The following is a 25,908-nucleotide window of genomic DNA, read 5'->3' as shown; positions in this document are numbered from 1 at the left end:
CAGTGGCAAAATGCATAAAATGGTTACTGGTTTTTAGTTAATTGGCCAAAAACTTTAGTTTGGAGAATACAAATACGATGAGAAAATAAGGTTTCACTAGACATGAACTTCCTGTAAGTTGTTAAAACCCAGGAGCTTTTTGGAAGTGTACAGATTATGACGACAGAAGGAAAGAGTGGAGGAATAATAATGATTTACAGTTGCTGGGCGTTTACCTTTTGACTTAGCAGTGATATACATTTACATGGATTACTTTGTAGAAATAGTTCATTACTGTTTTTCAGGATAGGGTTGCTTGACTTTTGTAGCCCTTTTGAGCATTTTCAACCGTTCCATAGAAGAATACCCTCCTAGCTCTTTTTGTATTTTAAGTATTTATCGTATTCCTTCCATGTTACTAACAACTTTACTTGTATCACTGTTTTTTGGCAACGTCATCCATTTGACCCTCCTCTTGCCCATTCCTCTCTGTTAAAATGTCTTTATTGTTAAAGAAAACCCTGAATAGCTTTCATTTCAATTCAATATACAGTTGACTCTTAAATAACTTATGGTTACCCTCCCAACTTAAAAATATTAGTATAACTTGACAGTTGGCCCTCTGCATCTGCAAATCCACATCTGAGGATTCAACTAACTGAGAATCAATTGAGTATTGCTTATTCACTTATTGGGTGGGCCTGTTTGGTTCAAACTTGTGTTGTTCAAGAGTCGGCTGTTCTATTTCTGTGCTTTTTGCCTTTTATAAACATCTATTTACCACTTAATAGGAGTAAATTAGAATTGTTATCAGTGGCATTCTAATACCAAATTTTTATATCTTTTCTCCCCCTACTTCTCTCAGCCCTTTCTTGCTTTTGATTCCTATAAGCAATCTCTCTTTTTTGGCATTAACTTTGACCTCAGCTTGAAGGGCAGAAACCTTCTTGACCTCTTTTAGGTCACTCTGATTAGTTCTTATTTTGTAGCCTGATGTCATTTCTCCTTTCCACTACTTTTAAATTATAGCTCCATCCTATGTCTTGTTATAAACCTCTTTGTTTGAGTGCCAGTTACTTGTCCAACAAATAATTCTCACTCATATGGTTAATGAATGATAGCCTGGTCCTTTCCTTATGGTAATACTATTCATCTTAAGCATATTCTCCATTTGGTGAAGAGAACTTGCTTCCTATAGGTGCATTGCTTTTTCTATTTTTGATTTCTATGAGTAGTCACATTACTGAAAAATTTAAACATATAGAGAAGTAAAAGGGAGTAGATAACGAGCCTATTTACCCTTGCTCCTGCTGCTGCTGCTAAGTCGCTTCAGTCGTGTCCGACTCTGTGCGACCTCATAGACGGCAGCCCACCAGGCTCCCCAGTCCCTGGGATTCTCCAGGCAAGAACACTGGAGTGGGTTGCCATTTCCTTCTCCAATGCATAAAAGTGTAAAGTGAAAGTGAAAGTGAAGTCGCTGAGTCGTGTCTGACTCTAGCGATCCCATGGACTGCAGCCTACCAGACTCCTCCGTCCATGGGATTTTCCAGGCAAAAGTACTGGAGTGGGGTGCCATTGCCTTCTCCGATTTACCCTTAAACAATTATAAATAATTCTCCAATCTGGTTTTATCTAAAATCTGCCTAGCTCTTTCCTATTCCATAGTATATTGAAGCAAATTCTTGATGTTCTATTAGTAAATTACATATTTCACTGTGAATCTTTAAGTGATAAAAATCCCTCTTTTTTGGGGAGGGGGTTGGGGTTGTACCTCATGGCATATAGGATCTTTGTTCCCTGACCAGTGACCAGAAATAGGACCCTTACCCCCTGCAATGGAATTGTGGAGTCTTAATCACTGGACCACCAGGGAAGTCCCTATAATCTCTTAAAAATTAAACGTAACTGTAGAGTGATACCATTATCACCTTAAGAAATCCTAAGTAATTCCTCAATATCATAAAATACTATATTTACCGTACATAGGGTGCTATTATGTGCTAAGGAGGAGAAAAATAAATCTCCCAGGACTCAGAGTATGCTCAGCATGCTATGCACTAAATGGCTGTCCAATAGAGGCTTCCTTTTTGCTAGAGGGGGGAAGTCTGGTGCTTCTTATTTGAGAAATGATTAATTGGTTGGATTTAGTGGCTCACTTAGTATCTTTAATGCTTTATATTCACTTTCTTTTATTCCTGCATCTTATAGGTTTTATTGCCTTGTATAAATAGTGCCCTCTGGAGTTGTGAGACCAAAGCCTACGATGCCATGGGGGCAACCCTACCTGTAGATGGGCCCTGGACATCAGCATTTATATTAAATGTCCTGCAAGTCTTTCTAAAGTAAAACCAGGGTTGAGAATGCTCATCTAGTATATACTATCTGCTGCTGCTGCTAAGTCACTTCAGTTGTGTCCGACCCTGTGCGACCCCATAGACGGCAGCCCACCAGGCTCCCCTGTCCCTGGGATTCTCCAGGCAAGAACACTGGAGTGGGTTGCCATTTCCTTCTCCAATGCATGAAAGTGAAAAGTGAAAGGGAAGTCGCTCAGTCATGTCCAACTCTTAGAGATTAGTACAAATAATAGTATCTATTATACATTATCTTCACCAGTTCAAGATTGTAAGTATAAATATAGCTCAGTAATTCTCTTAGCTTTGTTTCACTTACTGGGTATTTCCTTTCTTTTTGTTTTGTTACTTTTAAGGGATAATTATAGTAGTATGAAACATTCTGTCCACATAAAAGCTTACTAAAGAGGTTAAATGTTTTTACTAATTAAAGATAACACTAATTGGACAGATTGTTGTTTTGTATTAGTAATTTTAATTATTTTTTAATCAGAGCACAAGAAATTTTTTTAAGGAATGCTGCTATTTTATAATTTTTTTTCACTACGTGAGCAATTTAAATAGTTAAAGAAATTTTTTTTTTTTTTGGAATAGTTGATTATGCTTGGTCTGTAGTTGAGACAAAGATAAGACATAATAACCCTCAGTCCATATACACCTTACCTATACCTAAATCATCTTACTTTCCTTCTTTCTTTCTTCCTTCCTTTCTTCTTTTTTCCTTTGTTTCCTTCCTCCTTTCTTTCATGTCTCTGTGTTCAAGTGTGTATAATTGTGACACTGAACATTTGGAGAAGTATTCAGTAAAGTGTCATTAATTTTCTTTTCACTTTTGTATGGTAGATTAGTATGTATGTCAAATCTTACTTTCTAGGAAAGGAAACTGATATGTTCAGAAGTCAAATGGTTTGTCTATTTAAAAAAAATCAAATTAGGAAGTTAGAATTGCTTAAGATAGTAGCCTATGGTTTATCCTGTTCAAAAACACATTTTTCAGTGTCATGAATGCTTAATTTTTTAAAATATTAGGTGTTGCCAGTCTTTTGGTTTCACTAAAACATTTCTTGCAAATCTTTTAATAACTTTTTAAATTTGAGTACATGTATGGTAAGTCACTTCAGTTGTGTCTGATTCTTTGCGACCCTATGGACTATAGCCTGTCAGGTTCCTCTGTCCATGTCGTTCTCCAAGCCAGGATACTAGAGTGGGTTGCCATTCCCTTCTCCAGGGAATCTTCCCGACCCAGGGATTGAACACGTCTCCTGCAACTCCTGCATTGCAGGCAGATCCCTTATCACTGAGCCACCAGGGGAAGCCTGAGTGGCTTATTTTAGTGGCTATCTCCGATTATACTGATGTAACCAACTGTATTAATTTCCCAAGATTCTATAACAACACGGTTTATTCTGTCACAGTTCTTGTGGCTGAAGTCCAAAATCAAGAGCTGGCGAGACTATACTTCCTCTGAAGGGTCTAGGGAAGAATCGTTTCTTGCCTCTGCCTAACTTCCAGTGAATCTCTGCAGTGATGGGCATTTTTGGCTTGTAGGTGCATCACTTCAGTCTTTGCCTCTGTTGTCACATGGTTTTCTTCTCTGTGTGTATCTTTTATGTCCTTTCCTCCTTTTAGAAGAATAGATGTCACTGGATATAGAACCCATACTAGTCTAGTATGATCTCATCCTAACTGGAATACCAGGGGTTAGGACTTAAATAGATCTTTTTGGACAACACAGTTCAACCCATTATACCATCATCCTTGAATTCACTATGTCATATGATGCCTGTTACATTCTAGGCTTATAATACATTTTTGTTAAATGAAGGAGTGCTTGGTACCATCATGTAAATACAATAAGCCATAATAAAGTCATTTACTCTGGAACCATTGCAGTAAGAATTATATAGTCCACCCCCTCCATGAAAAAGTGTGAGGTATTATTTTCAGTTTATCAGTAAAAGCAACAAAAAGGTTTCAGTGACTTAACTATGGTCACACAGGGTGCTATGGCATGCACGCTAAGTGGCGTCAGTCATGTCTGACTCTTTGCGACTCCATGGACTGTAGCCTACCAGGCTCCCCTGTCCATGGGATACTCCAGGTAAGAATCCTGGAGTGGGTTGCCATGCCTTCCTCCAGAGGATCTTCCCGACCCAGAAACTGAACCTTTGTCTCTTATGTCACCTGCATTGGCAGGTGGGTTCTTTTACACTGGAGCCACTTGGGAAGCCCTGGATGCTATTGACAAAATGTTAATTATTTGCTTCCCATTTTAGAGTCTTTCATGATACTACTTTATTTTTTTCTTACTAATCAGTATTTTTAGATATTAATACCTGGCACTGAGATAATATGACAGATATTAACATAGTTAAGACTTTAAAGCTCTTCTAATCAACCTGCTGTCATTTTACAGTTGAGAAAAGAGAGGTCTGGAAAGGTTGAGTTGTCGAGAATGACAAGTAGGTGATGGCATTTCTAGGTGGGTCCTGAGTGTTTAGTATTGAATTCTATAATGTGAATCTAATGTGGCAAATTTGATAGCACCTAGAGGACACTCATGAAGATCAATAGCAGGCTGGAAAATAAATCCTAGAAGAATTGGAAATAATTTAGAGGCAAAGGTAAGGGATGATTTAATGAATCAATAATGTTCTCTTGCTATTGAAGGCAAATGGAGAAAAACAGGCTCAAAGAGATGCAGATTCAGGTTTATTTTCCAACTGGAAATGTGACTTTAAGATTGTTAAGAATTGTCACGAGGCATTTGAAGAGGAATGAACTCTGCCCTCTTCATTCAAAAGAAAATGAAAACAAAACCCACCCAAATCCACTTAGCAGTTTGGAACCTTCGATTTTTTTCAAATCCAGTTATTTTCATACTTCGTTTCTTCACTGGATCTACTTCAGTGCTTCCTCCTTAGACTGCAACTCTAAATTTATTCTAAAAGGAGAGATTTCTGCCCACTACCATCATAGTCTTTGAAATCCTTGAACCTGCGACTGGTTTTTGTATCTGTTTCCTATGAAACAGGACATAAGGTAGATGGTGTCTCTTAAATCTCCCATCTTCAGATTACCATAATATTCATACATCACACTTTTGATAGATAGATCAAGGTTTGATTTCTTCAGTAGGATCCTTGATGCCTTCCAGGAGCTAAAAGCAGAAAGAATAATTCAGTCCTCAAACAGAACCAGAGACTTCACTTGTAATCCAGTGGTTAAGACTGCACTTCCAATGCAGGGGTCGAGGGACTCAGATCCCACATGCCATGCAGCGCTGCCCAAATAAAAGTAAACAGAAGGGATCCAACTCCTTTTTTTAAAATCGAAATATAATTGCTTTACAATATTGTGTGTGTTTCTGCTGTACAACAACATGAATCAGCCATATGTATTCATATATCCCCTTCCTCTTGAGCCTCTCCTCCCCTACTATGTCCCATCCCACTCTTCTAGGTCATCACAGAGCACTGAACTGAGCTTGTACTCTCTAGCAGCTTCTTGCTAGCTGTTTTACACATGGCACCCATGGCAGTGTATTTATGTCACTATTACTCTCTCAGTGCATCCCACCCTCTCCTTCTCTCCCTGACCCAACTCCTCTTTAAAAAAAAAAGTGACTAATAATAATGCAGTGGTATTGTGAAGATGAAATTAAACCAGATGAGCTAAAGGATGTAAGAAGCCTAACGTAGTACCTGGCACAGTGTGAGTGCCTCATAAATTGTAGAGTGTTTCTTTACTTTTTTAGCACTGTACAATTTTCTCACACTATAGCACCCCATCTTTCAAATGAAGCTCTGAAGCGGTCAGAAAGGGTAGTGATAGCATCTTTAAATATAAGAAAGTTGAGTTTCAGAGAGTGATTAGTTCAGTATCATATGGCTATTTATGCATAGGTTTTTCTGATTCCATTAGCCTTTTCCCCCTTTATTTAAACTTCTAACTTCCTCATGCACTTATTTAAGCTTCTAGCTATAGGTATAAGGGGTTAAGGGAGCCAGCACTTTAATTGAATTCTCGATGCTTTTAAGTCTGAATGCAAATGAAATAGCCTACTTAAAAGGCTTTGAAAAATAATGTAAAACACTAAACAAACATATAAAATCGAACGTTTCTTTTAATTATTTTAAGTTATTGAATTTATTCTCTTAATAGTCACATTTTCTTTACTTGGTGGTAAATGAGAAACATCTAGAAAACAAATCAGTTCTCAAAAAGAAAGGGAAAACTTCCTATAGCCATCTTTCTCTTCTAGTCACTGCATTATCCTTCTTCAAATACTCTCTTAATAGCAAATTCTGTATTGCTCCTAAGGCTTTTGTTGTAGAATTCCTGAGAACTGTAGCTCCTTCCTTCCTTTTTGTTGGAGGGACTAATTTTATTAACATGTGGCAATTAAACTGACACTAAGAGTTATGAGCAGATAATGTAGGACATTGCAGGATTATCTTTTTTTTCTTTTTTTAAGTTCACCGAAAGAAAACATTTCCCATAATTGTTAACAACTGTAGAAAATCCTGTGAAAAAACTGGTGGAAAGTACTCCACTCTTCTACAATACGTAGGATTTAAAAAAGAAAGATTGGACCTCCTAATGCAATATGCTCACTCTGCCTGTGTAAACTTCCTTCCACGTAAAGAACCCAGGCAGGTGTTATTAATAAAAAAAATAATAAAAAAAACCCTTCTATGTTAAATAAGGATGCTATTCTGCCAGCTTTGAAGCTCACACATAGTCTCTAACTTATCCCAGCTTTCGCTCATCTGGTCTGTAAATGGCTCCTTTCATGTGGTCAGCCCACGAGTCGTGCGTACTGCCGCTCAATCACGCCACTGTACGTCGCCATCATGAGGGTGGTTTGCATGATTTGCATTTCCTGTACTGTTTGAGCTTCAATGAGCTCCAAGCGCCACGTATGAAGAAACCACTGCCAAATAATGCAATGATTTTAGTCAAACCAGATGAGCTTGTGCTGGAGTCAGGCTACCAAGTGGAGTGGGGAGGGGAAGGAGGTTGCCAGGATTTCCTTTAAAAAAGGATTCCTCAAGATGTCCATACATGCAAGATGTGAATTTCTTAGCAAATCTGGCCGTGGACTGTAAGAAGGTTACTTTTGAAAAGATAGGTCTGAAGTGCTATGATGAATAACCATGTATATGCTACTCTTAGAAAATTCAGTGTTTTAGATTTTAGTATTACATCATGCTGCCAATGTAATTTTTTATTCTGACAATAGTAATTTTGATGACATTAATTTTCTGACCATACAGAGTTAAATTTAGTAAAAATTAAAGACATTGATTACTTACCCGCTTGTCCTATTTAAAAAAAAAACCAAACTTGTGTTTTATTTTTAAGAAATGATAGATAAATGCTGTTGGACAACTATTGGAGCAACAGCTTAGTAGTGGGCCAATGAATAGCTACTAAAGTGGGGAAGGGGGGTGGAAACATGTACCAGATACTAGTCTTCACGAAAAACATAGACAGATGGGGAGACAGACCTATATGATGCCACAAATAGATGAATATCTTGTAAGGATTTCAAACAAATGTTGAAAGATCCAGTGAAATTTTAAAAGTTGGTTTAAAAGTATATCTTGTGCTTATAAATAGTGTGTTTATTCTGCCTACCTGAAACCCAACCTGTAAATTGTTCATGAAATATTTTATCAATATTAAGCAAATAATGCATACTAAAACTGTATATAATGGCAAAGATATTAAAAAAACTTCTCAATAATAGCATTGACTTTAATTTTTCTTAAGCTTCATACACTCAGTTATGGTGTTATTAATGTTGTTTAACTACCGAGTCGTGTTGGACTCTTTGTGACTCCGTGTGACTCTTTGTGATTCTGTAGTCTGCCAGGCTTCTTGTCCATGGGATTTCCCAGGCAAGAATACTGGAATGGGTTGACATTTCCTTCTCCATGGGATCTTCCTGACCCAGGGATCAAACCTGCATTGGCCTGCATATTCTTTACCACTGAGTCACGGGAGAAGCCTAAACTTCAGCAGTAGTTGTGTTAACCATTAATTACTACTGTCTTAAAGATCTCCTGTTCTTGTATACAGACAATTGAAGGATAGTCTCTTTTCCTATATAATATATACTTCATAAAAATGTACCATGTAACTAGTTGTGGATGCTACTGTAAGTTTTTAGTTTAGTACCAGTTCCCTAGATTATATCCTAGCAGCTAATCATTGTCCATTATGCATGCCCTACTACAGTTTTAAGATATTCTAAAGAGGAAGCTTCAAAGCCACAGGTACTTACTAAGGAAATTACTGTGTAATTATGTATGTTAAGAAAAGGTATGCGGTTTACGTGAATGAAAAAATAAAGTATTGTTAAAGCTACCACAAAGTGGTTTTGCATGTTGCGTGTATTATGCAGTCGTCTAAGCCTGAAAACATTTTCGTGTGATGAGGATTGGAGTGTTAAAGGACCAGTCTTTACTACCTTTTTAATTCTCTTCTCTACTTTTTTTGTTCCATTTTTTAACGCTAATCTTACTTTGATATATGACTTCATCCTTATCTAATGCTCAGTTTGGCACTATTGAATTGTCACTAGATTATCTGCCATGGGAAATCTTGAACCAGGGAGTACTTTTTTTCCAAGAACCAGAATTTGAAGGAGGAAAACCTTGCGCTCCAGAGCTCTTTCAGGTATTCAGCCTGATATGTTCACTGATAGTGTTGGAATGTTGCATCTTAAGCAATGTCAGAGCAGTTATATAGATTATCAAAGTTAGTTTTGCTTACTTGGTAAATTAGCTTTTAGAACATTGAGCTTATTATTGAAAATTTTAGTTTTATATAAATATACTTGAGTAATGAATAATATTGTACCAACCTTTCTTTGAACATTTTTCTTGGTTACTTAGTTCCTAAGAAACTATTTCTTGAATCTAAAAATAAGTTATATTTTTAGATGCTTAATCCCATGGGGGAAAGGAACACATTTTGCATCACTTGTCTTTAATTTATTAAACAATTCTGTAATGCACTCTGTGCAGAGATCATGAAAACCACTGGCACACATTTTTCTGACCTCACAACATAAGCTGTACTCTTGTGGCAATCCCGGGAAATGTGTTTATAAAGATTCCAGCAATAATAGTCTTGTGACTAAATAAGAAACAGAAGCTAAAGCTAAGACCAAACAGATACCTATCAGTTTCCTTGAGTTTAATCTGATTAAAAATGGCTCTCAAAAACATTAAATACAGTGTCATGTCAGAGAGGCGGTATATGATAAATATAGTTCATGACAGGAAATCGTTACTAAATCAGCATTACTAGTGAATCTGTTATGGAAATTTCCCTGTAATTTAGTTAAGATTCCCCCATTTTTCACCTCCAGTGCATCACTATACTTTTCTGCTTTAATGTCAGGTATGTAATTTTCTATTGACTGAAAGGCACTTTACTTACTTTTAAATACTATACATCTTTATTGTTATCACTAATCAAACATGACCTGGCTCTTCATTTCAACTAGAAAAAAAGTGATGGGCAGAGGAAAAGAGGGACCATACTGGTCGCTGGTCACCATGACCTAAATACCACAAACCTCAAGGCGGCAGCCACCTGGCCCTTCACAAGGGCAAACAGTTGTTTTGAATGAGAAAGACAGCAACTTGGTTGAATCCCAGCTTATTGATCGCCGTGTGAATTTAAACATAATTATTATTTGATGTTAAAAAGTTGAGAACTTCATATCTTAACATTATCACATCCTTTCTACTGTTTGCTTTGAAGAGATACTGGTACAGTGTTAGTCAGTATAACTCATATATTTGTAGCTAAACTCTGAGTACTCTAATTTTTTAATAGTTCAGAAAGCATTTTTTAAAAAGAAATATTGTTACAAGGCAAGAGGATTATTTGGCTGACTTACATTAATGAAACATTTTGGCACATGTTAAAGATTTCATCAAGCTATTACAACCACCCCCAAAAAATCTTGGTTTCCATTTAAAATGTCACCAATGTGGAAAAAATACCATCAATCAAGTTGCATATCTTCTAACTGAAGGGGGAAAAAAAAAGTAAAAGTTAAAAAAAAGAAACAGTGAGCTTCCAGTGAATTTTTGGCTTCGCTTAAGGAACTCTGACTTAGATATGGTCAGTTATCTGTGGCCTTAAGATTATCTTTTTTCCTCTTTGTTCCATCGTATGTTTTCATCTTCAGAGAAATAAATCTATGGAGCAATATTCCTAACTTTATGCTTTTCTAGTCAGACCCTGGGAATGCTTCAGTTTTTGTGAGAACAGTAAAAATTATTTTTCTGAAGAAATATAGAAATCCTACTTTATAACAAAGAACTACAAAATTGTATATCACTTCTTCCTTCTCTGTTTAAAATTATGCTTATGATTTAGTGTGAACAAAGACCCCCATCACAGGAAACTTTGATACGAAGTCCTTCTTATGAGTTTAATCCAGGAAGAAGCCTGTGTACAGATTGTGGAAGCAGAAGTGGGACTCTTATGCATTAAAATGCAGCCCCTCTTCCAGCATTGTGTGTGGACAGCTAAGTGGCTGTTACCTAATTACGCTCTCTGAATTCTGTAGGTGATTCTCGTCTAGTGGTCTTAAAAGTGTTGGTGGCTCAGTCATGTCTGACTCTGTGTCGCCGTGGACTGTAGCCCACCAGGCTCCTCTGTCCATGGGATTTCCCAGGCAGGAATACTGGAGTCGGTAGCCATTCTCTTCTGCAGGGGATCTTCCCAACTCAGGGATCAAACCCGGGTCTCCCACATCGCAGGCAGATTCCTTACCATCTGAGCGAGGCTTTAGGCCTTTGTATAATCTCTTATACTATCAGAAGCAATTCACCTTTGAGGCGAGCCAAGTGTCCTAACTCCCTCTGTGCTCATACATACACAGAGTAAGAGATGGCTACTATTAGTTACTTAGAGGAACATTCATCTTCAATGCATCATGCACCGGGTATAGAAAAAGATAACTAAACCATATTAGAAAGTCAAGATTAAAATGAAAATATTTGGACATTTGGCATCAAATGTGCTAGTAGAGTGCATGCACCTCTATAATATCACATGTGTATTAGTTTTTTCACAGTAATACTACCACAGTATTTTCTAAATTTCCTCATCAATGGTTTATTTATAAGCCATGCCAGAGATCACTATAATAATAACATACTATACCCCCATAACCATTTTATATAATAGGAAAGCTTCAGTAAAGTGGCAGTGAATATTCTCCAATCAACTGTGCAAGCAAAGCATAATTATATTCAATTAACATAGATGGAAATGGTAGAGATTAAGTTATTTGTGCAAATTTAGGCCACTTTTAAGTGGCAGGCAGAAGAGAAAAATCCAGGTTTTCTGGGTTAATCTCTTTCTACTCTATTGTTAACAAAAGAATATTTTGTATTACCTGAAAATGAAAGGACTGTTTCATCCAGAAGTTAACAAAGGTACTGTTGCTGTTAAAGTGACATTAATCCAGGAGACTTTTAGGTCAGGTGCTCTGGCTGATTGAGGTTAATCTGAAAGACCAAGTATATTTAAGTATCCTTGTTTTTCTAATTTGCTTACTCAAGATACCAGCTTTGATGACAATTAATGAGGGCAACTTTGGGGGAGAAATAACATGTTCCTCTGACTCTTCCTTGTTTTTACCAGGCAGCCAGAAGTCATAGTTTGGGAACAGGAAGAGATGTTTGGAAACACAAATTTATTATTTAGTCGCTAAGTTGTATCCAACTCTGTGCGACTCCATGGACTGTAGCCTGCCAGGCTCTGTTGTCCATGGGATTTCCCGGAGTGGGTTGCTACCTCCTTCTCCAGGGGATCTTCCCAACCCATGGATCAAACCTGTGTCTCCTGCATTGGCCGGCAGATTCCTTAACACTGAGCCACCAGGGAAGCCTGAGCACAAATTTACAAATCAAAACAATGGTCTTGCAGGGATGGAATATGGACTAACAGCTGCATAATTTCAACTTGCATATTCATGGCTGGGCGTAGATGGGCAACAGTGATCAAAGCAAGAAGCTAGTATCCTCTGGAAACAATGACAATAGAGACAGAGCTTTTTACCTTAGTTGTTGTTGTTCAGTTGATAAGTTGTGTCTGACTGATTGCAACCCCATGAACTGCAGCACCTCGGCTCTTCTGTCCTCCACTCTCTCCTGGAGTTTGCTCAAATTCATGTTCATTGAGTCGGTGATACTATCTAATCATCTTGCCCTCTGCCTCCTCCTTCTCCTTTTGCCTTCAATCTTTCCTAGCATCAGGTCTTTTCCAGTGAGTCGGCTTTTCACATCAGGTGGCCAGAGTACTGGAGCTTCGGTTTTAGGCATCAATCCTTCCACTGAATATTCAGGGTTGGTTTCCTTTAGGACTGAGTGGTCTGACAGCTCCTTGCTGTCCAAGGGACTCTCAAGAGTCTTGTCTAACACTGCATTCGAAAGCATCAGTTCTTCAATAACAACATATAATAGCATTTATAAAGTACCTCACAATTTACATATTTCTATGTGTTTGCATTTGATCTTCATAGCAACCCCTAAACAGTGGGTAAGCATGAAAAATCTTTTACAGCTCAAGTTCAGAAAAGTTGTGATTTGCCCAGGTTATCCATTGAGAAATATTAGAGTTAAGACTTGAATCCAAGACTTCTAATGTAGCAAATGCCTTTACCCCCTTCCCCTTTACTATACCAATACCTTTGTTTCTCAAATAAGATCAATTTTTATTCCTTCCTTTTTCTTTTCTGTCTCTCACAAAAATATATGCAGGGCACTGTGCAGGTTCTGGGTGAACTTAACTGAAGAAAATAGTTGTGTTCCCTGCCTTTGTGGAACTTAGTCTGTACTGCATAGGACCTGCCAGTTGGTGTGGTAGGCACATGTGGCTCTCCAGTCTGTGAAATGTGGCTAGTGTGAATTGAGCTATGTCTGTAGCTGTAAAATACACATGGAATTAAAGATGTTTAGTTCCAAATAAAGCAAAAATTTTAATAGTTTTATATTGATTATATATTGATAAGATTTTAGTTATCTTGAATTAAAATATATTATTAAAATTGATTTCACCTATTTTATTTTCCACTTTTTCAAGGATTACTAGAAAATTTTAGTAGTTATTAGAAAATTTTAAGTTTATAGATATCTTGTACAATAATGGTTCACATATTTTCATTGGATAGTAAGCCGTGACCTATGAGAAAGTCACTTCCTAGGGTATATTCAGTCAATTAGTACATCTTTGGTTATATTTTTTTATATAGAAACATTTGCATCCTTTGAAATTTGTCCTTTTGCATCCTGGACTAGATCCCAGTTTATTTCTTCTCTAAATGGCTACCAAGTTGACTCAACACTGTTAATTGGATTGTTTATCCCTGTTTTGAAAGCTACCTTTATCACCATGCTAACTCATTGTGTGTTCTATGTATTTCTGGACTCTGTCTTCTTTTTCATTGATTTTTGTCTATGTTTGAACCAATGTTATACTTTTTATATTTGAGATTTTGAAATATCTTAAATGTCTGGTAGGGTTAGTGTCTATCTCCAGTTGATCCTCACCTCCCTTCCCCTGCACAAGTCCTGTGTTTTCTTGGCTATTGATTTTTCATTCTTTATCTATGAAAGTTAGAGTCCATTTGTCTAGTTTAAAATAAACAAAAACAGCCTTTTTAATTGTGATCAAGATAAACTCAAAGAGAATTGATGTCTTGTTTCCTATCTAAGGTGTTGGTACAGTTTACCATTTATACAAATCATCCTTAGGTACCTTCAGTAATACTTCAACGTTTTCTTCATAGAGGTTTTACATGTTTTTTAACTTTATTCCTTGGAAATTTTATTTATGTATATATGTTTTGCTATTTATGCAGTATTTTCTTTTAATACTTATATGTATTTATATATATTGTAATAATTTTATAAACATTAATTTTGTACTCTGTGAGGTTACTAAATTCTCTAGTTGTAGTAGTCTTGAACTTTCTAATCTTATCCACAAATATTGATAAATTTATCTGCTTTCCAGTTTTTTTATACCTTTCATTTTTTGGGGTCTAATTTTATTGATATGTTCCTGTAGCACAGTGCTAAATAATAGTGACAATAATGAATATTTTGTCTTGTTGCTGACTCTAATGTTTCTTCTTAAGTATGATGCTGGCTTTTAAGTTGAAATGAACATATTGTAGTAAAAAAGAATCATGGATTCTCATTTTAAGAACCAAAATTTTATTGAATTTTAAAAATAATAGTTAAATTTGGTTAAATGCCTACTCATGTTAATGTGATTTTTTTTCTTTTTAAAGTACTAAAATGATGGATCTTATTGATTTACTAATACTGAACCATGTCTGTATGTTTGGAAAGAGAATAACTTGTTCATGATGTTTTATTCTGTTTTCAGTTCTTGCTAGATGACTTTACTAATACTTTATTCCAGATTTTGGCATCTGTTTTTAAGTGAGATTCACCCATTTTTGTTATGCCCACTTCATAAAAATAAAATAATTTGGGAGTTCCTCCACTCCCTATTTAACTTCCCAGGTGGCTCAGTGTTAAAGAATCCACCTGCGGATGTAGGAGACACAGGAAATACAGGTTCGATCCCTTGGTCAGGAAGATTCTCACAGAGTAGGAAATGGCAACCCACTCCATTATTCTTGTCTGAAGAATCCCATGGATGGAGGAGGTTGGAGGGCCACAGTTCATGGGGTCCCAAAGAGTCAGACATGACTGAGCGAGTGAGCATGCACACCATCTCTTGTTAATACTAGTTTTAAAAGAAATGGACTTATCTAACCTTTAAAATTTTGATAGAATTCCTCTGTGAAACCATAGGAGATTAGTGCCTTATTTTGAGGTGGGGTGGTGGTGGTGATTGTTGGTTATTGTTTAGTCAACAAGTCATGTCTGACTCTTTTGTGACCCTGCCAGATTCTTCTGTCCATGGGACTTCCCAGGCAAGAATACTGGAGTGGGTCTCCATTTCCTTCTCCAAGTGATCTTCTTGACCCATGGATTGAACATGGGTCTCTTTCATTGCAGGCATATTCTTTACTACTGAGCCACCGAGGAAGCCTGGTGGTGGTGATAGTGGTGGATTTTGTGGAGGAGCAGCTTCCTCTGTTTCTTTTATGGAAATCTGTTTTTTTGTGTGTGTCTGTTTTGTTTTTTCAGATTCTCTATAGTCGATCCTTGAACAACATACATATGCAAGTCCACTTGTATGAGGATATTTTTCAGTAGTAAATTCTATAGTACGACATGGTTCTTGTTTGTTTGAATCTGAGGATATAGAAAAACCTCAGATATGGAGGCTCAACTATACACAGTGCTCAACTGTACTTTCTCTGAGGTATTTAAAAAAAAAGAAAAAAAAAGTTCTCCCTATAGAATTGTATGTGTGTGTAGTTCCTTTGATGTTTAGGAAGGTTTACATTTTTTCTCTATTGTCTACCTTCATAGTTATACTTTTATATGGTACCCTGAATTCTCTTAACTCTTGAGACAGTACCTATTTGTTATTTTTAATGAATAATGATAAAATTAATGTGTCTCCACTTTCTTGTCTGGGCTTTCCTTGTGGCTTAGCTGGTAAAGAATCTGCTTGCAATGTGGGAGACCTGGGATTGATCCCTGGGTTGGGAGGATCCCCTGAAGAAGGGAAAGGCTACCTATTCCAGGATTCTGGCCTGGAGAATTCTGTGGACTATAGTCCATGGGGTTGCAAAGAGTCAGACATTACTGAGTGACTTTCACTTCACTCACTTTCTTGTCCATTGTTTTTTCTCTACCATCTGACTTTGAAATTATTATTATTGTTTTTACCAATATGCTTATGCGTATACTTCTAATGTTTGATTTATAAGCTTTCATTAGTATCTGAACACTAATAGGTATTATGGTTAAGGCAAGAGGTGAATCTGCTCTTGCACCCAAATTTAGTTTTCTTCCTACAGTTGCATTTTGTCTACATGGTCAGAGTAAATAACCTTTCATATTCTGTTTTGCCACCTCAGTTCCCACATTGGTTTTGGTTTTAGTTCTGTGGTTAAATGTATTTATTGGAGGACTTCTGCTTTCATCCAATATGAAAAAACAGTAATGAGATTTACTTTTCCATCTGAAACAAAAAATGGACAAAATATATATGAAACCATTTAAGACACTGGACATCAATCAACAAAGGACAATGACCCCTGAGAGAGAGCAAAGAAATGAGGTGAGCTTTATGATTACCCAAACTCTTTTGCCTTGGGAGAGTTTCTAAACCCAGATACAAGGAGGAGGAATCCAGGGAGATACTGGTAGGACTACTGGCATTGAGCTAGAGATGAGTCTGGATAGATTTAAAAAAAGTAAAAAACAATGCTGGAATAGACAGAGCTGTTCAAAGAGAGAATCCTGGAGCTCTGTAGAGGGTCCCAGTGCAAATTGGCACATGCATGGGAATGTTAGGAATCTCTCAAGGCCAAAGCAAGAACCATCTGAGGAAACTACAAAGAATGATGCCTGTTACTCACAAAAGGTCAGAAATAGTGCCCATTTTCAACAACCAAACTGGAGAACCTCCTAATTCTGTCATGGCTGTGGTCTTGACTGAGGCTCACCTGGGAAAGGATCCATTTCCAAACTCACATGGTGGTTGGTAGTATTCACTGTCTGTGAGCTGTTGGAATAAGGGTTTTTGTTTCTTGCTTGCTATTTCCCAGAGACCACCCTCATTCTCTTGCCATGTGGACTGTTCTCACATGGCTGCTTATATCCTCACAACCAGAAAGGGACAGTCTTCTTGAAAGGAAAGATGATACAATCTTGTGTAGTATAAGCACATATATTTGGTCACCTTCTGTTGTTTAGAAGCAAGTAGCTTGTCCTGCTTGCAGTCAAAGGGAGGGATTACATAAGGCATGAGTACAAGGAGGTGGATCATGGGGGCCACTTTAGAGTCTGTTGTCTACAGTTAGTGTTGAGAATATCTTAAAAGCATCTGGATTAAAAAAAGAAAACAATATGAAGTTATGTAGATTTCTCATTGGAAACATCTTAAGGAGAAGACAGGGGAGCAACATCTTCCAAGCACTGAAAGAAAACCAGAAACTATCAATCCAGAATTCAATACCCAGTGGAAATATCACTCAAAAAACAAAGGTAATAGAGATGTTCAAAATAAAACAAGTAAATCATGGAGATGTACAGCATCATGACTGTAGTTGGTCATACTGTATTATATGTTTGAAAGTTTCTTAGAGAGTAGATCTTAAAAGAGCTCCTCATAAGAAGAAAAAAGAATTGTAATTATGTGTGGTGATGGGTGTTAAGTAGACTTATTTTAGTGATCATTTTGTAGTCTATCAAATTATTATGTTGTATACCTGAATGTATACATTTTTAAGAAATATAAACAATTAAGATATCCAAAAGTAAAATAAAGAGTTTTACTAAAACAGAATTAAGAAGGGAAAAAGAAGCAAGTAAGAAACTTCATTTGGTATCATTTAGGGCATTACCTTTGCCAGCACTACCTTCACTGAATTTTTGATTCCACCAGAGTCATAAATCTTAGGTGAGCAGTATATATCTATCTACTGTTTCCTCCAAATCTGGGGTGGTGTGTGCATATATTTCTGCATGCCTAATTTACTGGTAGGTGGTGATGATCAAGTCAAAGTACATATCTTAATTCTTTTGAGTAATTTTATTTTCCACTCTTTTCCTTATTAAGATAACTTTTCTCAGTAGCAATGAGTTTTCTAATTTGAGCTTCTAAACAAGTCCTTTAACTGAACAGTAACTTGAGTGTTTCATAATTAATTGAGAATAGTATTTAAACTATTTAAATTATAATTTAAATTATTAAAATAATTTTAATCGACTTTAAATAATTTATATTATTTAAATTAATGTTTAGGATTGATTTTCAACTTTCTAAATACAACTATGGTTTAGTTTAAAAAATATTTTTATTTTTTAACAGAGTCTCAACTCTAGTTTCCTTAAGTTCTAGTAGGAAAAAAAATAGCATTTATGCTTTCCTTCTGATGACATTTTTTAAAATAAAGTTTCTGTAATCCTTAATCTTACACTGGGTATGTGAAAATACTTAAAAAACTCTGGGGACACATACAATTTTAAAGTATATTTTTAGAATCATTATTTTTAACTTTGTGTCAAAAATAGGTAGTTTTGGTTTTCAAAATGCCTACTGTAATGAAGCTTTTATCTTGAAGAACATACTTTTTTTGTACTTTGCAAGAAATTGCAAGTTTCTGGTATCTGTGATCTGCTTTTTGTTCCAGTCTAATGGCTCTATTCCTCAAATTATTTGGTTTCCCACTTTATTAATTTTATTCTTGAATCTCTTGGAGGCTATCTTTACCATGGTGAATTCCAGTATTGTTCTAGTGATTTTTGTTGTTATTGTTCAGTTGCTAAGTTGTGTCCAAGTCTTTGAGACACCACAGGCTGCAACACGTCAGTCTTTCCTGTCCTTCACTAACTCTTGGAGTTTGTGCAAACTCATGTTCATTGAGTCGGTGATGCCATACAACCATCTCATCCTCTGTTGCCCACTTCTCCTCCTACCCTCAGTCTTTCCCAGCATCAGGATCTTTTCCAGAGAGTCAGCTCTTTGCATCAGGTGGACAAAGTAGTAGAGTTTCAGCTTCAGCATCAGTTCTTCCAGTGAATATTCAGGACTGATTTCTTTTAGGATTGACTGGTTTGATTTCCTTGCAATCCAAGGGACTCTAAAGAGTCTTCTCCAGAACCACAATTCGAAAGCATCAATTCTTTAGCACTCAGCCTTCTTTGTGACCCAACACTCAAATCTGTACATGACAACTGGAATAACCATCACTTTGAATATATGGATCTTTGTTGGCAAAGTGATGTCTCTTTTTAATATGCTCTCTAGGATTGTCATAGCTTTTCTCCCAAGGAGCAAGTGTCTTTTAATTTTGCAGCTGCAGTCACTGTCCTCAGTGATTTTGGAGCCCAAGAATAGAAGATCTGTCACTGTCCACTTTTTCCTCATCTATTTGCCATGTAGTGATGGGACCAGATGCCATGGTCTTACTATTTGAATGTTGAGTTTTAAGTCAGCTTTTTCACTCTCCTCTTTCACCTTCATCAAAAGGCTCTTTAGTTCCTTTTCGCTTACTACCATTAAGGTGGTGTTATCTGAATATCTGAGATTATTGATATTTCTCCCAGCAGTCTTGATTCCAGCTTGTGCTTTATCCAGCCTGGCATTTCATAATGTACTCTGCTTATAAGTTAAGTAAGCAGGGTGACAATATGTAGCCTTGACATACTCCTTTCCCAGTTTTGAGCCAGTTAAGTTTTTCCATGTCCAGTTCTAACTGTTCCTTCTTGACCTGCATACAGGTTTATCAGGAGACAGGTTAGGTGATTTGTTATTTTCATCTCTTTATGAATTTTTTCACAGTTTTTGTTGTGATCCACACAGTCAAAGGCTTTCACATAGTCAATGAAGCAGAAGTAGATGTTTTTCTGGAATTCCGTTGCTTTCTCTATGATCCAGTGGATGCTGGTAATTTGATCTCTGGTTCTTTGCCTTTTCTAAATCCAGCTTGTACATCTGGAAGTTCTCAGTTCACATATTGCTGAAGCCTAGTTTGAAAGATTTTGAGCATTACCTTGCTAGCATGTGAAATAAGTGCAGTTGTGCAGTAGTTTGAACATTCTTTGGCATTGTCCTTCTTTGGGAAGTGGTTTTAAGTGTCTGTGATTTGTACTATCTTGATATGTGTTATAGGAAACATTTTGCTAAAAATATTTAACCCAAATATGATATGTTCAACACTGTTTTAATTGACTGCCTATCAATCCAAAGAATATTATTGACTTACTCCCTAAAAATACCAGTTTTCTGCATAATTGATATATAAAGATTTTCATTTGCAGTAATCAGAATTTGGGCTCCATTATTTTGACACTGGTAGGATTGAGAAGGTTAGAGATCTTCCTAAATGTTAGAAGTCTTTTAATAGTATCATGAATCTTTAAAAACAAGTCACCTGGTCAGCCCAGAGTGCTTAACATAATATGTGATGAAAAGGTTCAGAGATATGTAGTACAATCAGGAATTCAGAGCAGGAGGTCATTTGTTTTCATGGAGGCATTGGTATCTGACTCTACTGGGGGTAAAATTGGAATGAACATGGAAGAGCAGCCAGACATAATAATCTTGGAGAGCATTTACTACTTTCCAGACACTAAGTGCTCTACATGTATTAACATACTTCAAAACAGCATTAATAATTAATAAGGTGATTATTATCTTAACTTTGAGTTGAAGAAATTGAGCCACAAATTTGTTAAGTGGCTCATTTCAGTTGTCATAGCTAGTAAGTAGTGGTACAGCCATTTAAACTCAGCTTTCTGGCCTCAGAGTCTCTCTTAGTCACTGTGTTGTTCTGTCTCTAATTAGTGATTTGGATTTTGGGGTTACAGTGGGATAGAAGAAGTTAAGCAAGGTTGAAATCATGGAAACCTTTGAAAGGGAGGCAGAGGCATTCGTATGTTATCGAAGTAAGTATAAAGTAGTTCAGTCTTTCTGACAAATAATTTATAATACTGTATTATATCAAGAATTTTCCTAAGTGAAGTAAGCCAAAAACAAATATCACATGATATCACTTATATGTAGAATCATAAGAAAAAATACAAATGAATTTATTTTTAAAACAGAGACTCACAGACATAGAAAACAAATTTATGGTTACCAAAGGGGAGCAGGTCCTTAGGAATTTGGGATTACATATATGCCCCGTGTTTATAAAATAGATCACCAACAAGGTCCTACTGTATAGCACAGGGTACTGTACTCAATATTTTGTAATAACCTATAAGGGAACAGAATCTGAAAAGGAACATATATATGTCACACACACACTGTGCTGTACACCTGAAACTACCACAGTATTATAGTTAAATATGTGTTGTTGTTCAGTCACTAAGTCTTTTCTGACTCTTGGTGACCCCATGAACTGCAGAGCGCCATGTCCTTCACTATCTGCTGGAGTTTGCTCAAACTCATACTTCAGTTAAAAAAAAAGAATTTCAGTCATTGCACTCACATGTTTCTCCTAAAGAATGTTGGGAGACACTTCTCCATGGTCTCTCACATTTCTATATGGTTTACAAGCAGAGACATTACATGCCTTTCTGTCCTGGACAATCTTTTCACGCAGGTTTGTGGCAAAATAACATTGGAATATAGAGGTAATATCTCCCTTTTAATCAGATAGCTGGGTTATTTATTGTCTTAAGTATGATAAAGATAATATCTCCCTGTGGAGCAAAGTTTGGGCAATTTTCCTTGCAGCTCATTATGCAAGATTTGGGTTTCCTTAGTTCAGGGTTTCTTAGCCATGATGCCAACCCTCAGCCTGTGCATGTGGGTCACTCCACATCACCTTGATGGGCCTTGGGGGCCAACGAGAACTGGTGTGAGTGAGAAGCTCGTGATGCTTGCCGTGTCCTGATGAGTAAGTCCTTTGTCTGACTCAGGAGTGTCAGCTTTGCTGTCAGCATCTGGAAGACTGTGATAGGCTAACTTGTTAACTTGCAAATAGGGCGAAACCTCAGACCCTTCACTGATTTTGACAAAAAGATGATTAGAACTGTAGTAAAGAATTATGTGTGATCATTGGAAAGTAATCCAACTGTCCAGTAACAATTAGGTAACAATTTAGTAAAATATAGTACATTCATATCATAGAATATTAATTCCATAATTCTTAAATATCATTTTATAAAGATTTAAAGATTTGGAATATACTGATGAGAATGTTAAGTAAAAATTATATTACGAAAATGATCCACATAGTACAATCTCAGTTTTGTCAAATGTGTTTACATGTTTAGGAAAAGGAATAAAATAGATTTTCTTTTCTTTTTCTATTTGTATATTTTCTGAATTATTCTATAACAACTATATCTTACTTTTATAATTAGTAAAAAAAACGCATTACTAAATGTGAAGTCAAACTGAGGGATTTGACTTGGTATTGGGTTGGCCAAAACTTCATTTGGGTTTTTCCGTAAGGTGGTATGGAAAAATCCAAACGAACTTTTTGGCCAACCCAAAATAATAGGCAGAGTAGATATTGTATATATTCTTGAGAGAACAGTAATATGAAGATACATTTAAAACACTGCAATGAAAAAGCTGTTTTTTATTAAAATGCACGTATATAATATAACTGAAAATCATTAAAACAAAAACAAAAATAAAAAATCCAAGTTATAACAGGGATAGAGGAAACATGGGTGTTTTAGATATTCTAATTTAAGGAAACTTAATCCATTTCAACAAAAAACTAAGCTCTTCAAAGCCTCTCATTGTCTAATAAAAAGGAATTAAGTCAGTTAATCATGAGAAACAATGTTTGCATACTGAAGTGCTGAAAGATGAAATGATCTTATTTCTGACATTTGCTTTAAAATATTCCAGCAAAAAATAAATAAAAATAGAGTGGGAAGGAGGGTTGAACCAACGTTGGCAAAACTTTTAATGGCTGTTAAAGTTGTGTGTTGGATACACAGGGGCTTATCATGCTGTCGGTTTTTGTATGTTCTTGAAAAGTTGTCTAACAAAAAATTAACAATATATCACTAATTTATATAGTTTTAAAACAAATACCTCTTAAGTTTGACTGCACATTGGAATCCTTTAGGAACATTAAAGAGTACTGATGCCTGGGAGCCTCCTGGTGGTCTGGTGGTTGGGATTCAGTGCTTTCACTGCCAGGCTGCGCTGTGCTAAGTTGCTTCAGTCATGTCTAACTTATTGTAACCGTATGGACTGAAACCCCGCCAGACTCCTCCGTCCATGGGAATTTTTAGGCCTGGGTTTAATCCCTGGTTAGGGAACTGAGATCCCGCTAGCCACATATGTTAGTGATGCCTGAATCCCACCTCCTCTGATTCTAATGTAGTAACTTTTGAGTATGACTTGGGCATCAGAAATTTTTAAATCTCTCAGGTGATTCTAATGTGTAGCTCATATTAAAACCCATAGTTCTAGTTGGGTTCAGGTAGATCTTTATTATAAGGGATATGAATATAATAATGGATATTTTTAGCAGCATTTCTTTGAAAAAAATGTGGATATGTTTTCTGTTACATTGGTTCCTGGAACATCTCTCAGTGAAAAGTGCAATTAGGCTAATAATTTTTTTTTAATAAAGATAGTTCTACTGAGTACCAGAATAAAATAGTGGAGGTATATAGCTTAATGATTCTTTCACTTGATAGTAAAAATGATAAAGTTTCAGTAAATGTAGGAATGAATAACAAACACATCTCTTTCAAATATTGGTTGAGTAAGAAGAGGCCTAACTGATGTAGAGAACATAGTTTTTTTTTTTTAACATTCTATAAATTTTTTTAAGATGTTAGTCCCTCAGTTGTGTCTGACTCTTTGTGACACCCTGGACTGTAGCCCACCAAGCTCCTCTGTTCATGAAATTCTTCAGGCAAAAATACTGGAGTGGGTTGCCATTCCCTTCTCCAGGGGATCTTCCCGACCCTGGGATTGAACCTGGGTCTCCTGCATTGGAGGCAGATTCTTTACTGTCTGAGACAGCAGGAAAGCCCTATAAATTTCTCTAAGTAATTCTTATTCATTTTAGAGAACTAAAAAGAATATTTAGAGAAATAGAAGGAAATAAGTATCCATTGTCCATGGCAAATACTGAAAATATTTTATAACATTTGATTTCAAATTTATTTTCATTCTCTATTTAAAAATTTCAAACATAGATATAGTGATAGCAGCACGATAAGTCTCTAAGTTCCTGTCACTCAGCTTCATTAATTATCAGCTCATGATGGGTTCTGTCTCATCCGTGACCCTCTTCTACTTTATTCACCTCTCATCCATACTGGATTATTAATATTTTGAAGCAAATCTAGTTTATCATATCATTTTACCTATAAATATATTATTATGTGTTAGAGCAAATAATCTTCAGGTCAGTAGCACATATCTAAGGTATTGGTATTCTGTGTCGACTGAAAGAAGATCCATATGCTACAATTCCTAATTTTGTAGTTGCCAAAGATGGTGTTGTGTTATAAAAGTTAAAATCTGGCTTATATTTTTGAGCTGCAGAAGGATCTGCTGGCAGGGCCAAGACTTTTCTCAGAAAGCAGCTCTATCAGTTTAAATGATGAAATAGGTAGTAGACTGAAAAACAGGAAACCCAAGGTTCTACCCATTAATCAGCCTTTAGTTTAGAAGACTTGGAGGATTAGAATTACCTAATGTTTTGTTTTAAAATAACCTAAATTGGTCTCTTGCTCCTATTTTCTTCAGAGCCAGGTAGCTTTTCAAAGGGTTTGGCAGATTGAGTTAGTCACAGTGTGTTTTGGTAAGATTAACATGGAGGCAGTATGTTACAAAGGAGTTGAAGACAGGGAATCGTTTAAGAGGGTACTCGGTTTTTGTGGTCTGAGCTGAAAAGAACTCAGTGTTGGAGGGTGGGAGAGGAGGCAAATTTAGCATCTTTATTTATAGTAAAAATTAATATGGCTTGGTGATACTTTGTTATGGGAGTTAAGAGTAAGGGAGTAATCAAATATACCTTCAGCCCTACCCGAGGGATCTAAACATATGTCTGTGCTCTTGGGAGGATGAGTAAAGTTGAGAAGGGCTAGAAAAGATTGGGAAAGAAGAGGATGAGTTAGCCCCATATTAATATACTGAGTTGAAAGAAAGAGCAAGTAGGCATTTTTTTTGTTTGTTTGTTTTGTGGGTTACTGGAAATAGAGGACTTTAGTTCAAGTGATAGGTGAAAGCTAGAGATCTGCATTTGAAGATCATTTATGAAGTTGTAAGGATGATTGTGTTTTCACAGGGACTATTTGTTTAAGGAGGAGAGCTTGTGGCTAAAAACAGATCCGTTCAGTAGTTCTAATGGATGGGAATAGAAATTGGGATGAATTCATCTAGAATACATAAATTTAATCCAATTGACCATCTGTATTACAGGAAAAGGGAAGGAATGCTTACTGTAGAGACTGGGAGGCCACACTGTCTCAGAAAGGGAATGAATACAATGCCAGAGATATGCACAAAGATTTATGAAAATAAAATCTTGGTAGAATAACTCAAAGTGCTCAGGACAGGAGGTCTGAAGTTTATGACAGGATGTGTTTGACAGGGAAATAGGAGGACATGGTGTTTCAGTGTTTCATGCAGAGCCTGAGATGTGTGCTTGGGGCAACGGTGAGGAGTGTGTTGTGGTTGCAAGCACAGGATACAGGGTGGAGAGATTTCAGGACGCTTGGTTCTGAGATGCAAGAACTGGGAAACCACTTGTGGGGTCTGAAGAATATTAGAATCACCATTAACATAGAAGATGAAATCATGTTTGACTTTAACATGAATGAATACAGCGTAACATAAATTTATGGTATTTGCTTGTTTATCAAGCAGTTACTATCATGATAAAGTACTGTATGTACACTTTAATTTGTATTCATTTTGTTCTTATCAAAATTTTGATATATGATAA

General features: G+C 36.4%; 1 protein-coding gene across 13 annotated transcripts in view; it reads left to right on the top strand.

Annotated features, from left to right (window-relative positions):
• The window catches only part of GTDC1 (glycosyltransferase like domain containing 1), a 429,626-nt gene that overhangs the window by 133,379 nt on the left and 270,339 nt on the right, over positions 1-25,908 (top strand). The window contains exon 1 of one of the 13 annotated variants that reach the window (XM_070389935.1): positions 16,411-16,580. The exons of the other annotated variants lie outside the window; for them this stretch is intronic. Coding sequence (XP_070246036.1) covers positions 16,576-16,580 — 5 coding nt within the window. The 5' untranslated portion in view covers positions 16,411-16,575. Of the gene's footprint in view, positions 1-16,410; positions 16,581-25,908 lie in introns of those variants that run through there. 13 annotated transcript variants of the gene reach the window in all.

This window comes from Bos mutus, chromosome 2 (genome assembly GCF_027580195.1).
Source record: "Bos mutus isolate GX-2022 chromosome 2, NWIPB_WYAK_1.1, whole genome shotgun sequence".
NCBI classification, from domain to species: domain Eukaryota; kingdom Metazoa; phylum Chordata; class Mammalia; order Artiodactyla; family Bovidae; genus Bos; species Bos mutus.
The sequence above is the reverse complement of the archived record's forward strand: the minus strand, read 5'-3'. Positions and strand labels throughout refer to the sequence as shown.